Consider the following 14,063-nt stretch of genomic DNA (forward strand, 5'->3'; position numbering starts at 1 on the left):
TGTTTCAATTTTTCCATGTTCGGTTGGTCAAAACTTGAAACATAAAAACCAGAAAAGATCATATTACCACATCTTAGAATTGTGATGTGAAAGAATTGAATGACAAATCCAAGGAATGATGTTTATGAGTCAAATCATCAAAAGCAATATACTTCATTGAAATGCATATTCAATAAGATACATTTCCAAAGACTTCAAGCCTAAGACATTCCGAAACAAGCATACACAATCCACAGTACAAAAAGTTCCAGGATCCATTCCCACTCCTAATGACATTAATGGCTGAAAGTATATTGCTACGACTTTTGACATACATAACTCGAGAGAACCTTAAGATATACAGACAATACATTCTTGAATAAAAAAGCAGAATAAACGAGGATGCAGTAGGGAGTTTTCGTGAGTGAGGTTAGATCACCTGCGAAAGTAGAAGACCCCCAACGAAAGCAAAAGAAGAGAACCATGCAATTCAGCCAACAGGAGGACTAGATAATATTCTAAATATTAGTGCTACCATGCGATGTTGCCTTTTGCTTCTCTCAAACTTCTTCCTCTCCTGTAGTCTATCTCTGCATCGGAGCTTGCCAAACCATAGTCATGTTTCCGACTTAATCTTAAAGTTCCCAATTTGGAGAAGATACCTTCATCATCACTCATAGCATAATTGGCAGGTTCAATTTGCTTTGGAGACGTATGATCTGTGTAGAAGACGGAAGCTTGTCAGTTTTAGTCCTGAACAATATCCAGATAATCTAGAGAACTGTTTAAGGATCCCAAGAGTATGAAATGGTCAGTGTATAGGACGGTGGAGCTTCTAATAATTACTTAGCCTGTGTTCCACGAATAATATTAAACTGAATTTGAACGCTGCTAAGTAGAAAAATACAAATACTAGCATGAGATAAAATCCAACGACAGAAGAAACATGAATTTGTGGAACCTCATGGCAAAGGCTAGAGATAAGAAAGAAAATCCATTCGCTTGAAACTTCATACCAACTGTTACTATTCAAAACTAGCAAGGGAATAAAGAATTATGCACCTTTCATGCAATTGTTTGCACCTGGTTTGCACAGCAGAGGAGATGCCATATTAGAGATATTCCCTCCTTTTGTTCCCTCAGCTGTTGACATAGTTAATATGATTTCCTCTTCTCTGGGCTTAGTAAAAGGAGTCATGCTAAAGGATTCATCTAATGCGACATCAGAAATTTCCACATATTGCGTCGTACTAACAATCTCATCAGCACTGAACCCAAAGGATGCTCTATACGCTTCAACTTCCTCTGCATCTTGTTTAGATGGTTTGTTCTGCCAACTCTGCTGGCCATTCCCATTATTAGTTGCATAAGCATCAGTTTCTTTGGAAACGCTCAGCCTTCCACCAGAATGAGGAAATAAAGAGTGGTCAATGTAATATTGGGCAAATGTAGCTGGACAGAAGAAATTTGAATCTTGAGTCAGCTTGGAGGTGCTTGAATCAGGGCCTGGATACTTGATCTCGGATGAAGGGATAGAAGGATCCAACTGAGGAAGTTCCCTTTCACCTGGTCCCCTCGAAACAGGGGATCTGAGAGTACTAGCAGGACTTCCTGGATAAAGAGAGTATGTTGTTTGAAAATCATTGGCACCAGTGTTAGTTTTAACTTTCACAGAAGAGGAGAGGAACCGAGCAAAAGGCACATCTGGTGAAGAGGGAGTAGTTAAGTGGGCCAACTCAGGCGGAGGTGTGAAAGGAGCAGTAGATGGCTCAGTGGTGAAGTTAGAGAACACGGGAGGAGATACCAACTGGGTCTCATGAGCATATGGACCAGTGGCGAACATAGCTGATGAAGGACCTCCTGGTGAATTGCTAGATAAAAAACAGCTTGGTGATTGAGCTGTTGAAGGGAGTGCTGAATTCGAAAATGATGCTGGTGAAGATGGTGGAGCTAAAAGAGCTGCCGTCTGATTATTCAGCCCACCAGCTTGGGGAACATTCTGCTGATTTGGCATTGAATTGGCCTCAGGAATACGAGATGAAGGCACTATACGCTTTCCACCTTTTTGTCTTCCAAAACAAGACAATCTTCCCAAACATCCTCCCCATCGTTTATGCTGTCAAAGAATAGAGCATTAGCTGTTGGGGTGTACTCAACATAAAAAACAAAAAAACGGGAAGATGCTGGATAAAAGGTGCATTCATGTAAAATTCAGAAGGCATTTGCCTATGTAAGCAGGGGAGGAGCCAGCCTTAGAGCTACTGGTTCAGCAAAACCCATTAAACTACAGTGGAACACTTTATTTATATTTAAAAATATATTCAATGTGCTATCAAAAAACCAGCAAGCAAAAAGGATCGTAATTCAGAACCCACAAATCAAAATTCATTGATCTGCCTCTTTGCCTAAGTGGTTCACACGGGAAATATGATAACACGAAAGTAAAATCATAATATACAGAAGTTAGACCAAGTGCGAAAACATTAATAGTCAATGTTATTCTTTTAATATTCCCTTACGACATCTAAGTCAACGATGAAAAGCTTATTCATTGTCTCTATCACCAAGCACTAGACTCATGTATCAGCTGCATTTTCACACATCTAAAAGATACCATGGTCCACACACAGTGGAGCCAAACTCAACAACCAGCAGGTTTGCTAGTGAATCCTTTCTCAAAATAAACAAAGTGAAAACATTGTTTTGGCCTCAATAAGATCATCATCCCCGCGGCCCGCCCTCAAAAATTACTGCATTAAATAAATTCCTATATTTTCTTACGAGTGAGATTAACTACAATATCATTTTTTTATGACCGTTGTGTCCCAACTTCAACTAATTCCACGGGATACTCCTCACCTCTCACTAGCACTAGGGACCACGTAACTCCATACACAAAAGCTAGGACAAAACGGTAAGAAATCGCCTAATGTTTGTTTTAATCTCTAGTGGGATTTGAACACAAGATCTCACAATTCTCAACCCACTTCATCAACCGGTAAACGACAGCCACGGCAGCATAACAACATTATTAAATAGTATCAATTAGGAAACTAGATTCATCACTCCATACAACCACTATTTAGTAGATTTAAAGTTATTCCATCACAAAAACTCCACAACCCCATCTCACCAAAACCTCAGATCTGTTTGCAAATGTAATTCCACCACACAATTTAATTACTAAAACATTACAACAAGTAAACCCATAACAGATTTCACAAAATTCTCATCCACACATACAAAATTACACAGTAAGCTAATAGATCTGAAAAGTGAAATGCACAGTACCCGAGAAGGAAGTGGCGGTCCTTGTTGCTGCGGAAATCTATTCTGCTCCGACCCCATTTCTACTGTCAAACTTCAGCTAAATCAAACTCCTTTTTTAATCAACTTCACTTCAGTACACTTTCACCCAACTGCTTAAACACAAACAAATCTTTGTTTTCTTCTTCTTTTCAACACTTACTCTTTCATCTCCACACTAAAACACACATACACACTCAAAACTCAAAAATACTCAAAAAAAAAATGGTTGTTAAACACACAAACAACAAAATCCTTTTTGCTCATTCAACAGATGCAGACAAATTCAACATTTTTGGTCAATAAAATGGAGAAGAGTGTATGTACTGCTGATGCTACTAGTACTATACTAGTAGAACTGATACTATTTCTTTTTTTTGCTTCTCTCTACAGGAAGAGACACAGAGACTCAAATTTTTATTTTTATTTTTGTTAATCTAAAGACAAAGAAAGCACAAATAAAGCCAAATTGTGTGTGTGAAAGTGAAAGTGAAAAAACGGTGGGGGAGAGAGAGAAAGGGGAAAAAGAAAAAGAGAGATGCTTTATGGGAAAAGGAAAAAAAAAAAGTAAAAAAAATAAAAATAAAATAAAAGTAGCTTTAAATTAATTCATTTTTTGTTATTTTTATTTTTGTTAATTATAATAATAAGTAATAATTGTTAAGTAGTATTTTAATTTTTTTAATATTTAAGTTAATGTTTTTGACTAGTAAGTATATGAATTTGGGTAGATTCAAGATTGTTCTTTCATTAGTCTAATAGGTTTTGAGAGTGGAAAATTTTTTGATAGAGATTGTTATTTTCGAATATTGTTTATTTGGCGCGAAACTTGAATATCAGATATTAATCTTATATGAGAAATCAAAGAAAATTTATTTATGGTTTTTTTAAAAAAATTTACGCTTATTGTTAAAGGATGTGATGAGTAGATTAGATTGTTTGTTTCTTATTTTAAAACTCTGGAAATGAAATTTTTGAAGGAGAGTGTTATTTCTGATGGGTGCTTATTTGGCGCGTGAATTCGGATTAATGTGGATATTAGATATTGTCTGAGAGTGTTTCTTTATATGTTAGAGGTTTTGATTTTAGACTTGTGGGAATAGAAAATTTTTTGATAGAGAATGTAACTCTCGAGGGTATTTATCTTACGCGAATTTGAGTAAATGCAAATATCAGATATTGGATGAGAAATCAAAAGAAAAATCTATTACACTTTGTTTGGATGGCTATTGTTATGTAGTAAATTCATACCGTAGTATATTATTTCGTGTTGTTTTGATTAATATCTGAATAGATTATATCATTTTTCATCATACATAATATAAAAGGAATATAAAATTACTGTAAAAATGTTACATAAATGATAAAATAAAACTGTATAGATAATAACGTGATCACACATAATCAATCAAATCATTAATAAAATTAAAATAAAATACATAATAATAAATTTAACGATATGATATAATAAAATTAAAGGAATAATGGAGACAAACTCTAATTAAAAGTAAAAGTATGAAGGATTTTTTCATTAAGATAAATGATGAGCATTTAAACAACTTAATAAATAATAACTAAAACTATGCAATGGTTACACAACATAAAAGAAAAAGGGTACAAGTAGTCATTTGCACAGTACATTTACACTTTTAGGAAAATAATTTACACTATAAATCTCAATAGATCAAAAGTGAGAAATTGCTTACGGTGGTTAAATATTACAATAATAATATGCTTAGAGCCTGTTTGGCTCAGCTTATAAGCTGGTCAAACTGACTTAAAAGCTGATTTTTGACTTATTTAGCTGTTTGGCAATATCCAAAACAACTTATTTTAAGTTTAAAAAAAACTTATTTTAAGCCAAAAGTTAAAAGCTGGGATAGGGGTGCTTTTAAGTTGACCACATTTTTACCTGTTTGCCCTTAATATTTTTATACAATCTCCAAATTACCCACATAATCCTAACATCTCTTTCTTCTATTTTTCCCTTTTCACGTGTGGATGATAGACAATTACAATTACTAATGAATGAAAATAAAATAAATCTTAAATCTTTCAAGTGATCTATTCAAATTATATATTATTAAAATGTAAAATAAGTTGCACATATAACTTAAATAAAAATTTATATTCCTCTTATAAATAATTTGTGATAATAAAGAAATATGTGAATGATGGACAATTATTATTACCTATGGATGAAACTAAAATAAAATCTTAAATCGTTCTTTAATCTATTCAAATTATATATCTTTAAAATCTATAATAAGTTTATATTCCTCTTATAAATAATTTGTGATGAGAAAGAAATATGTGAATGATAACAAAATATAATTATTTATGGTTATAAAATATAAATAAATTAACTTTTATTATGTTAACAGTTTTTAAGGGTATTTCAGACATTTTGATTTAAAAAGTTGTTTATCAGCACTTATTTGCCAAACACATCAACAACTTTTTTTTAACTTCTGCACTTTTATCCAAACGCATAACTGCTTATTTTAAAAATAAGTTTCAGCACTTTCAAAAGTACTTTTTTAAAGCTGCTTTTATTAAGCTCATCCAAACGGGCCCTTAATGTAATTTTACAAGTAAATTTTTAGAAAGGATAGAATGTATACACAAATTTTAATTCTACCTTGAGAGGCAGAGAGCAGATACTAAAAAAATATGACAAAATGTCGTGAAAAAAGAAAAACAATAATTATAATAAAATAGTGCGATAACGACAACAAATCACCAAAAATCTTACTACAAGCAACAATAGGAGAAATAATATGTCCTTTAGTACGAAATTATAAGCAATAAATACAAAGTTTTACTATCTGTCTCCTTGTTGGTTTGAGTTCGATTTTCCGCTTTAAAATATCTTCCCCGTTTCCTATTTTCCTACCCCCAATTTATTTGTTTCATCATATATGATATTTTGAGAAAAATCTAAATTCTACATTGATGGAGAACAATATTAATCACTTTTGTTACCACTAAAACTTGTTAGTGGATCATAATTCTTAGATAAGCAACTACTAATTTTGGCCCCCATACTTGATATTACAAATTATTAGAGCTAGACATTAAATATTTTATGATGCTAAAGTCCTTGAAGAATATAAATTGTTCACAATATTTATTATTCTATATGTTAAAGAAAAAAAAAGATAAATTAACATGACATTGCGTGTTGTGGTTTCATTCATGATCACACTCAATTGGTAAAAGTTTAACCTCATATTTTATTTAGATATTGTTATATTATTATATTTAATGTTAAGGTAAAAAATGATTGAATCAAAAATATGACTTAGGTGATGCACAAATCCAAAGAAAAATGAATGTACAACCTAAAAATCATTTAATTTCGACAAGTTCTTTTGCTTCATAAGTTCGTTTTTACTAGTAAAAAGGAATCACTATATAAGTCATCATCGTTCAGAAAAGAAGCAAGCTATCTTTTTTTTTAATTCCGCTTCAAATTGATCGATGAATTTTTCATTTCCTTCCTCTTTTAACACCTTAGAATAATTTTTTGATTAAAAGGAGCAAGTAGAACAAACACTCTGGTTTAATTATAGTAACCCCAATTGACTTAACTTTCTAGTCTTGATTAACACTTATAGTTGGCTTAATCATCAACTTTAAGTACCTCTTAAGTAGGTTTTCCTCTTTAATGATGCTAATAATAAGCTGTTTTCTTGATAAATTTCAAATGGATGAATCAAGCACAAGATTGAGTACTGCATTTAGAATTAAAATTTAAAAACAAAATGAATTTATGTGAAATAACATTAGCTAAAAATGGTATAAAAGAACCCTGGTAGTGGTAGACTTGGACAAAGAACAAAACATTCAGTAACTATTAAGAAGGAAAAAAAACAAGACAAGGTCACCAAATTGGGACCAAATGGAAGGATGTCCAATAAATAATGCAACAAAAATAATAAACTACATGCAAATTTGATCCAAAAGAAGCTATAATATGTGATGATGGCTACTAAATAAGAGACCTCAAAAATTTCAGGCCTTGGACTGACCGACTTCGACGTCGGCCTTCTCCATTCCCTCCTTCAATAATTTCAGCTCTTCTTCTGTCAAGCTGTTTTTGGAAGCGTGTGGACTCTTGGTGTTGGTTTGTTTTTCGACCTCCACGGCCCAACTATAGATCACCATGCCCGCAATTGCAACGAGCATTCCCATTATGTTCTTAAAAGTCAACGCAGATTCAAAGAGCACCCAGCCTAAAGTCAGGACACACACGGTCTTCATGTGGCCTAGAACCTGGAAGGAAACTGCAGAGAATCGCCCGATGCAGAGATACTGACTCACATTGCAGAACACAGCTAATGAACACGACAGGAGTATAAAGAACTGCAGAAAGTGCCACACACATCCATGGATCAGATTGCATAAAGTTGTGTAGGCCGTAAAAGGACCAATCAAATATGCATCATAATCTGGGAATAAGAAGATTGGTTGATACTTACAATGGCACCATAAGAATACTTGTAGTCTAGTAATAGATTTCCACTAAGATAGTAGTCGCAAAAAGGACCCAGCACAAGGAGGGAGCAAGCTTGAATCGGAGCAGTTTTACTCAATAATTCAAAGGATCCAATTGAGTACTTTTTCTGCAAAGAGCCTATTGACTGCACCGAGAAATCATCGTTTGATCACACAAATGCAACCACAAGTTTAAGAGAACAAAGAGAGAATGACTCGAGGGGGCAGGGGAGGGGGGGGGGGTCAAGAATGAAGCAAGGATTTGATTTGGTAGAAGAATGCGAGAGCTTGATGACAAAATGTATTGTATGAATGAGGCTAGCAGGTTATTAAAAGCAACACAACAAATGTAGCACCTTGTTTGAGACTGAGGCCTATTTCTTGTTGTAAAGCTTTTTAAAAAGGGTAAAAGCAGAGAGAGAATATGAAAATTTGGAGAATTCTTTTCTTTAGCTTTTTAGAGCGAGAAACGATCCTTGTCAAGGATAAAAAGGTCTGATAGAGTAGTTACTTCTTCTCGACACTAGTATGAAACAAAAGGAAGGCAAACTTTCATCACTTCTATGGGAGAAAAGGGAGGACGGAAAAAGGGAAAAATCACAGATGTCTATCCTTTAGCTTCTAATGGAAAGAAAGGATCTTTATTAAGGAGCAGGCTCCCTAAATAAACTGCCTCTCAGAAAGGAAAACTAAGTTTGTAATCATAAATTAAACCCACATAAATAGTAGAGTCAAATTACAGAAGACACCTAACATTCTAAAGAATTTATGTATGCATTGGATTAGCCGCTTCAATGCGATCTTTTATCATGGTCAGAGGAGAAATTATCAAACGTCTAGGAAATTGTTTAACTTTAAATGATAGTGATCTTAAATCAGAACAAAATCAAATATTTCTCTTCTGGAAATCTTTTCAATCATTCAGTCTTTTTGCAGTAAGTTCCGAAGAAGCCAGAGTATACTCACAATCTGTTGCAATGATGTTGACAGAACTGCAACACAAGCACAAATAAAACCTTTGGCGTTAACCTTGACATCAGTTACTGTGCAAACACCCACGCCGATAACGACAACCACAACAGACATTTTAACCTCCTTCGAGTAACGTTTATTATGAAGGACCCATTCCATAATGCAAACCACTGGAATCATGCTCAACTTTGAGATCTACACCCCAACCAAAAAAAAAAAAGAACTTTAGCCATATAAAATGAAATTTCACCAAGGAACAAAAAATAAAACAAATGGCACTGCTAGTATACGATATAATACATTGAGCTAATATGTAAATGAAAGGAAACAACTTTTCTTTTTACTATTGGTTTCCATTCTACTAACTGATTTGCAATGAAGGAGGAAGAGGGAAGATCAATTCCTTACCTGCAATTATCCTTTTAGATCAATCAAAGAAAGAAAATGGAACACCCTGACTGGTATTCTATTCTCATTTTTTCAATTTTCTATCCTTCCTTTCCCTTTCGAATTGAACCCAAACCATGTTTTGTCATTTCAGATAATGAAGATACTGATCAGTATAAGTTAACTCATTGTCAATAGATCACGAACGCAAACAACAAAAGATGAAATCATTTTATGAGAAAGGACTGAAAGCTGATAGCATAATCACGTTGTTAGCAAATATTCTTCACCCTCTGATAGACATAGCCAAAATTCAAGACTTATCTTTTTCAAGAGAACAAAATACAAGACATAACAAGAAACGTTACAGCTATAAAACAAAAGAGAGATTATCATACTTGGTAAAATCCGACTGAATTGAGCATGAGACTTAAGTTCATCCCTGTGATAGACATGTTTGCAACAACTGAGAACCAGATAAGTTCCCACAAAGGTACATGCTTTGATGAGGAAAGCCCTGTGGCATTTGACACCATCCCAACAAGTGCAGTCACAGCAAAGTGGAACCCAGTCAATGTTGTAGCTGGAGGAAACAAACCATGACATTAAAATTGACAGATAGACCATCCAAATTTAAAAGCATACATACAGAAGAGGGGAATTGGAATGTAATAGGAACAACAAACTTCTAAACCTCAAGAAGTGGAAGAAGGAAAGCCGAAAACGTCAGGTTCCACCACTAAGCCAGAAGGAGTTTATTTTCAGTTCAAATACAAACCTTAAAAATCTTTGTAGTCAAAATAGCACAATGTATCTAGACCTAGACAAGCTAGTTCAAAATGACGAAACAAAGCAACCAGAGGAATGTATTGAGATACACTAGCTCAATATTGTAAAGGAATCCGTTAGTCACAATGGGATTAATTTCAAGCCAACGTCTTCTTCTACGAAACCAATACTTTTAAGGCAGTGGAAATGGCAAATCTGATTACAACTGTATATAACCATGCAAACAATATTTCAAATCTTAAGAACACGGGTTAGCAAAGGCGAATCAAAGAGTTGATCTCAATTTAATAGGTACTATAGTCGATATCTTGTTTTTCAAATATCACCCCCCCCCCCCACACCCACACACAATATCAAACATCTTTTTTTTTTCTCATTTTAGTAATAAATTCGAGGTTTATAGTTAACATATGCTTCTATGGTCTGAGAATTGAATATATGCTTCATTAAGCTCATTATGAACTGTAAACATGATACTCTACATCCATTATCCATCTAGCCAAAAAAAACAATTCTTCTCCTTCTTCTCCATTCATAATTAAAACATATTACGAAACAAAAATTCAAAATTCAGATCAAATTGCACATTTATGAACAAAAAACAAGCTAAATTAATACAAAAATCAACCAGAATACAGACAAATTACAACATTTTATATTCATCCCTGCACCCGCAACCTCCAAATCCTGGATCCGCCACGAAAAATAATAAAATACATACTACGTATAAATAAACAAAAAATTCTCACAAGATCTATATATAACACCGGCAAAAAGTTAATGAGATTTACCAAAAGTGAATGCATAACCATTGGCCGACATAAGCTGCTTATTAGCCATAATAATTCCCACCGAACTAACAACATTCATCGCCCATGCTCCCATATCCGATACATGAGACGATTTCTTCTCGCTCTCCATACTTAACAATAACAACTATATATATTATAACAACAATTATTGATAATCCAAAATAGCAAAACCAAATCACCTACCCAACTCGTTTAACAGAGAGGGGCAGGATTTTTTTTTTTTCTTAAACAATATATAACACAAATATCAACACAATTTTGCAGATCTACAATAACGAATGAGCCCAATTAAGTAGATTCAGATTTATATTTTTGTGATACTACTGAAAAGCATAACACTTTGCTTTATTTTGTAGAGAGAGAAACAAGAGAGAGAAAATGGAGCATGTGGGATGTGTTGTTTTTCTCCTTTGCGTGGGAAGTGAAGATCTGAAAAAAAAAAAATGGAATTTGAAGAGAGAGAAAGAAGAGAGAGAGAGTTTTTCACGAACTCTCCACCGGCATTTTCGATGCCTACTATAACATCACTTAGTTTGTCACTTTTTCTAATTCTTTCCTTCTTTTTTTTTCTTTTTTTCCTTTTTGGGTATATTTGGTATGAAATATATATTTTTTTAAAAAAAAAATTAAAAGAAAAAATTAAGTGATATTTCTACGAGGATTGTTTTATTTTTAAAAATAAAAAATAAAAATTGGTGGGACGAGATTACGATATGAAAAATCGAATGAGGTGAATTTCAGATGATTAATTTGATCGAGCTATTAAAATTTACAATATTATGAGTGTTTATCGGGTGGCGATATAGAAAATCGAATAAGGTGAATTTCAGATGGTTAATTGATCGAGTTATTAAAATTTTCAATATTATGAGTGTTTATCAGGTGGCGATATAGAAAATCGAATAAGGTGAATTTCAGATGGTTAATTGATCGAGTTATTAAAATTTTCAGTATTATGAGTGTTTATCAGGTGACGATATAGAAAATCGAACAAGGTGAATTTCAGATGATTAATTGATCAAGCTATTAAAATTTTCTGTATTATTATGAATATTTGTCAGGTGACGATATAGAAAATCAAATAAGGTGAATTTCAGATGATTAATTAATCAAGCTATTAAAATTTTCTCTATTATGAATATTTGTCAGGTGGTTTGATTTGATTTTTGGACTTAATAATTTGATTTGTTGATTATTGAGTTTTACATGTGCAAAGCAATTATTGAGTTAATGAGATTTGATTGATTTGTATAGATTTTTAAGGAATAATTGTTTTGTTATCTCATGGGGGTATTAGTTTATTTGATGTAAAAAATTAAAATAAAAGAATAGCGTTTGTGTATTATATTAACGATTTTTTTATTTAATATGATTTGAGTTTATCAAATATCGATGTTGTAATTAATGAATAATATGAGCAACAAATGGAGAGAGATGTTTTGAGGCAATGGAGTTTATAGTTTCAAATGTAATTTGTTATTTATAAAATTCTAAGTCACTTTCTAGTCGATAATATTATAATGACTTGAATATCATATTTTTAACTTGATTTGTCAGTTATAATTTGACTTTTAATATCTCTATCTCATTCGTATCTTCAATACTCTGCCCAACCTTTACTAACACCTTTGAATTTGAGGTTAGCACTTTTTAAAGCGAAAATATTTGTGTAAATTTTTTAATAGAATTGCAACATATAAGATAGGGATCAATAATTCTAGAAACATAGGCTTAACAACGAGAACTTTTAGAGCTTAAACTCTAAATTCATATATAACATCATTTTACTCGTGTCACGTCTTAATTCTACATTACTCATTTGCTTACACAATATATGATAAATAATACATTTGAAATAATATTTCCTTTTACTTATAAAAAATTAAAAATAAGTTTAAAATACTTATTTTTCAAAAGGATATATTTTTTTTAAATCATTGTCCTTCCTACCACCTACCAACTAAAAAATACAACTCTCTCTTTTCTCTCTTTCCTTCTTCAAAATCAATTAAAGGGAAAATAATTTAATAGTCCCTTTAAGTAGAATAATGATAGATTCATTTTGTGTGGGGTCCATCACTATCAAATAAAGAAAAAAAGGAAAAAAAAGTAGTTAAGAGGAATAGATACAACTATTTGGAAGAAATATTACAAGTGGTTAACATATATTACTTCCTTCCGTTCGGATTTGTTTGTCATATTGCGCTTATTAAAAATTAATTTGACTAATTTTTAAAGGTATATTGAATCACATTAATTTGATATTTTAAACAAAAAAATTAGATATTCAAAAATTGTATGAAAAGTAGTATAAATTACAATTTTTTGCATATTAATATGATGAAAAAAATACATCTTAAAATATTAGTCAAAATTTTTATAATTTGACTCTAAAAATAGAAACTATAACAAACAATATTGGACGTACGGAGTAGTACAATTTTGATCCTTTAAATCTATCAAAAGTAAATTTTGTTTTTACAAGATGTGTGTCCATTCCATCCATAATATTATTAACAAGTCCTTTCACATAAAGGTTCAAATTTTTTATTTGCAAAATAAAAGCAATTACCTTAGGCCACATAATTTAAGGGGCCTATTTTTTAAAAAAATAATAGGTTATTGTATTTTTATTAAAAAAAATATTGAGTATTATTTGTAAAAATTAATTTTTTTTATAAAAAAGCAAATAAGTAATAGAAGTTTGACAAATTATAAATACTATGTCTCAAGAAAGATGAAATAATTAACTACGATAAACATCATAAAAAATATATATTCAAATTTAAGGTCTCCATTTGAATTTAGCTTTAGACCATCAATTTATTAAAACAACCCTTAAAACTAAACACGTGAATTTTTTAAAAAAATTTAAATGAGGATACGTTTCAATTTTTAAGACTTTTGTCTATTCTAATATCATATTAATGTGTGTGACTAATGGCAAAGTTGTATTGCCTAACAAGAAACAATAATAATAATCAATGTAGTACCTTTATATTTATGAGATTTGGCAAATCTATTTCTACTATAGTTGAATATGTTATATATAGGTAAACATGACATATGTTACATATATATGGCAAATTTGCTCATATATATTTTTAAAATTGAGCAACTTTCTCCTTCATTAGACTTCTAATATAATTTTCTGCCTATTATTGAGAAAAGTCTCATTTTTATTGACTACTAATAAATTTATAATTCAAGGGTAATTTTAACTATAGTTATAAAAATAGAGAAATGTAGTCCTACAAAGTGGGGGATCTAAAGATGATAGAATTTACACGCAAATTTTAGAGGTATCTTAGGAGATCG

The 14,063-nt window shown here is 31.9% G+C and overlaps 2 protein-coding genes across 3 annotated transcripts; both read right to left on the reverse strand.

Annotated features, from left to right (window-relative positions):
• Positions 1–121: 121 nt before the first annotated feature.
• On the reverse strand, positions 122–3,852 carry LOC101246120 (uncharacterized protein At1g76660). 2 transcript variants are annotated; one of them, XM_010316531.3, is made up of 3 exons: positions 3,271–3,852; positions 1,063–2,095; positions 122–698 (listed from the first exon to the last, which is right to left on the reverse strand). In XM_010316531.3, exons 1-3 carry the CDS (start codon positions 3,325–3,327, stop codon positions 511–513), a joined length of 1,278 nt encoding a protein of 425 aa, XP_010314833.1. In that variant the 5' UTR covers positions 3,328–3,852; the 3' UTR covers positions 122–510. The 2 variants fall into 2 exon arrangements, with proteins under 2 accessions (XP_010314833.1, XP_004253111.1); XM_004253063.5 differs by having other exon boundaries at positions 1,042–2,095.
• A 3,167-nt stretch (positions 3,853–7,019) lies between these two features.
• LOC101245830 (nucleotide-sugar transporter family protein) lies at positions 7,020–11,229 on the reverse strand. The gene is given in 5 exon segments (NM_001346129.2): positions 7,020–7,653; positions 7,770–7,931; positions 8,752–8,952; positions 9,543–9,727; positions 10,725–11,229. Coding segments are annotated over 5 exon segments (1,029 nt in total). The 5' UTR covers positions 10,855–11,229; the 3' UTR covers positions 7,020–7,302.
• Between the last annotated feature and the right edge of the window lie 2,834 nt (positions 11,230–14,063).

Source organism: Solanum lycopersicum, chromosome 12, assembly GCF_036512215.1.
Source record: "Solanum lycopersicum chromosome 12, SLM_r2.1".
Taxonomy (NCBI): domain Eukaryota; kingdom Viridiplantae; phylum Streptophyta; class Magnoliopsida; order Solanales; family Solanaceae; genus Solanum; species Solanum lycopersicum.

Excerpts from the sequence above, each read along its gene's own strand:
- LOC101246120 (XM_004253063.5), bottom strand. The coding sequence starts at position 3,327 with ATGGGGTCGGAGCAGAATAGATTTCCGCAGCAACAAGGACCGCCACTT. Across the intron at positions 2,096-3,270 it reads GACCGCCACTTCCTTCTCGG|CATAAACGATGGGGAGGATG; the intron begins GTACTGTGCATT and ends ATTCTTTGACAG. Across the intron at positions 699-1,041 it reads TGCAAACAATTGCATGAAAG|ATCATACGTCTCCAAAGCAA; the intron begins GTGCATAATTCT and ends TCTTCTACACAG.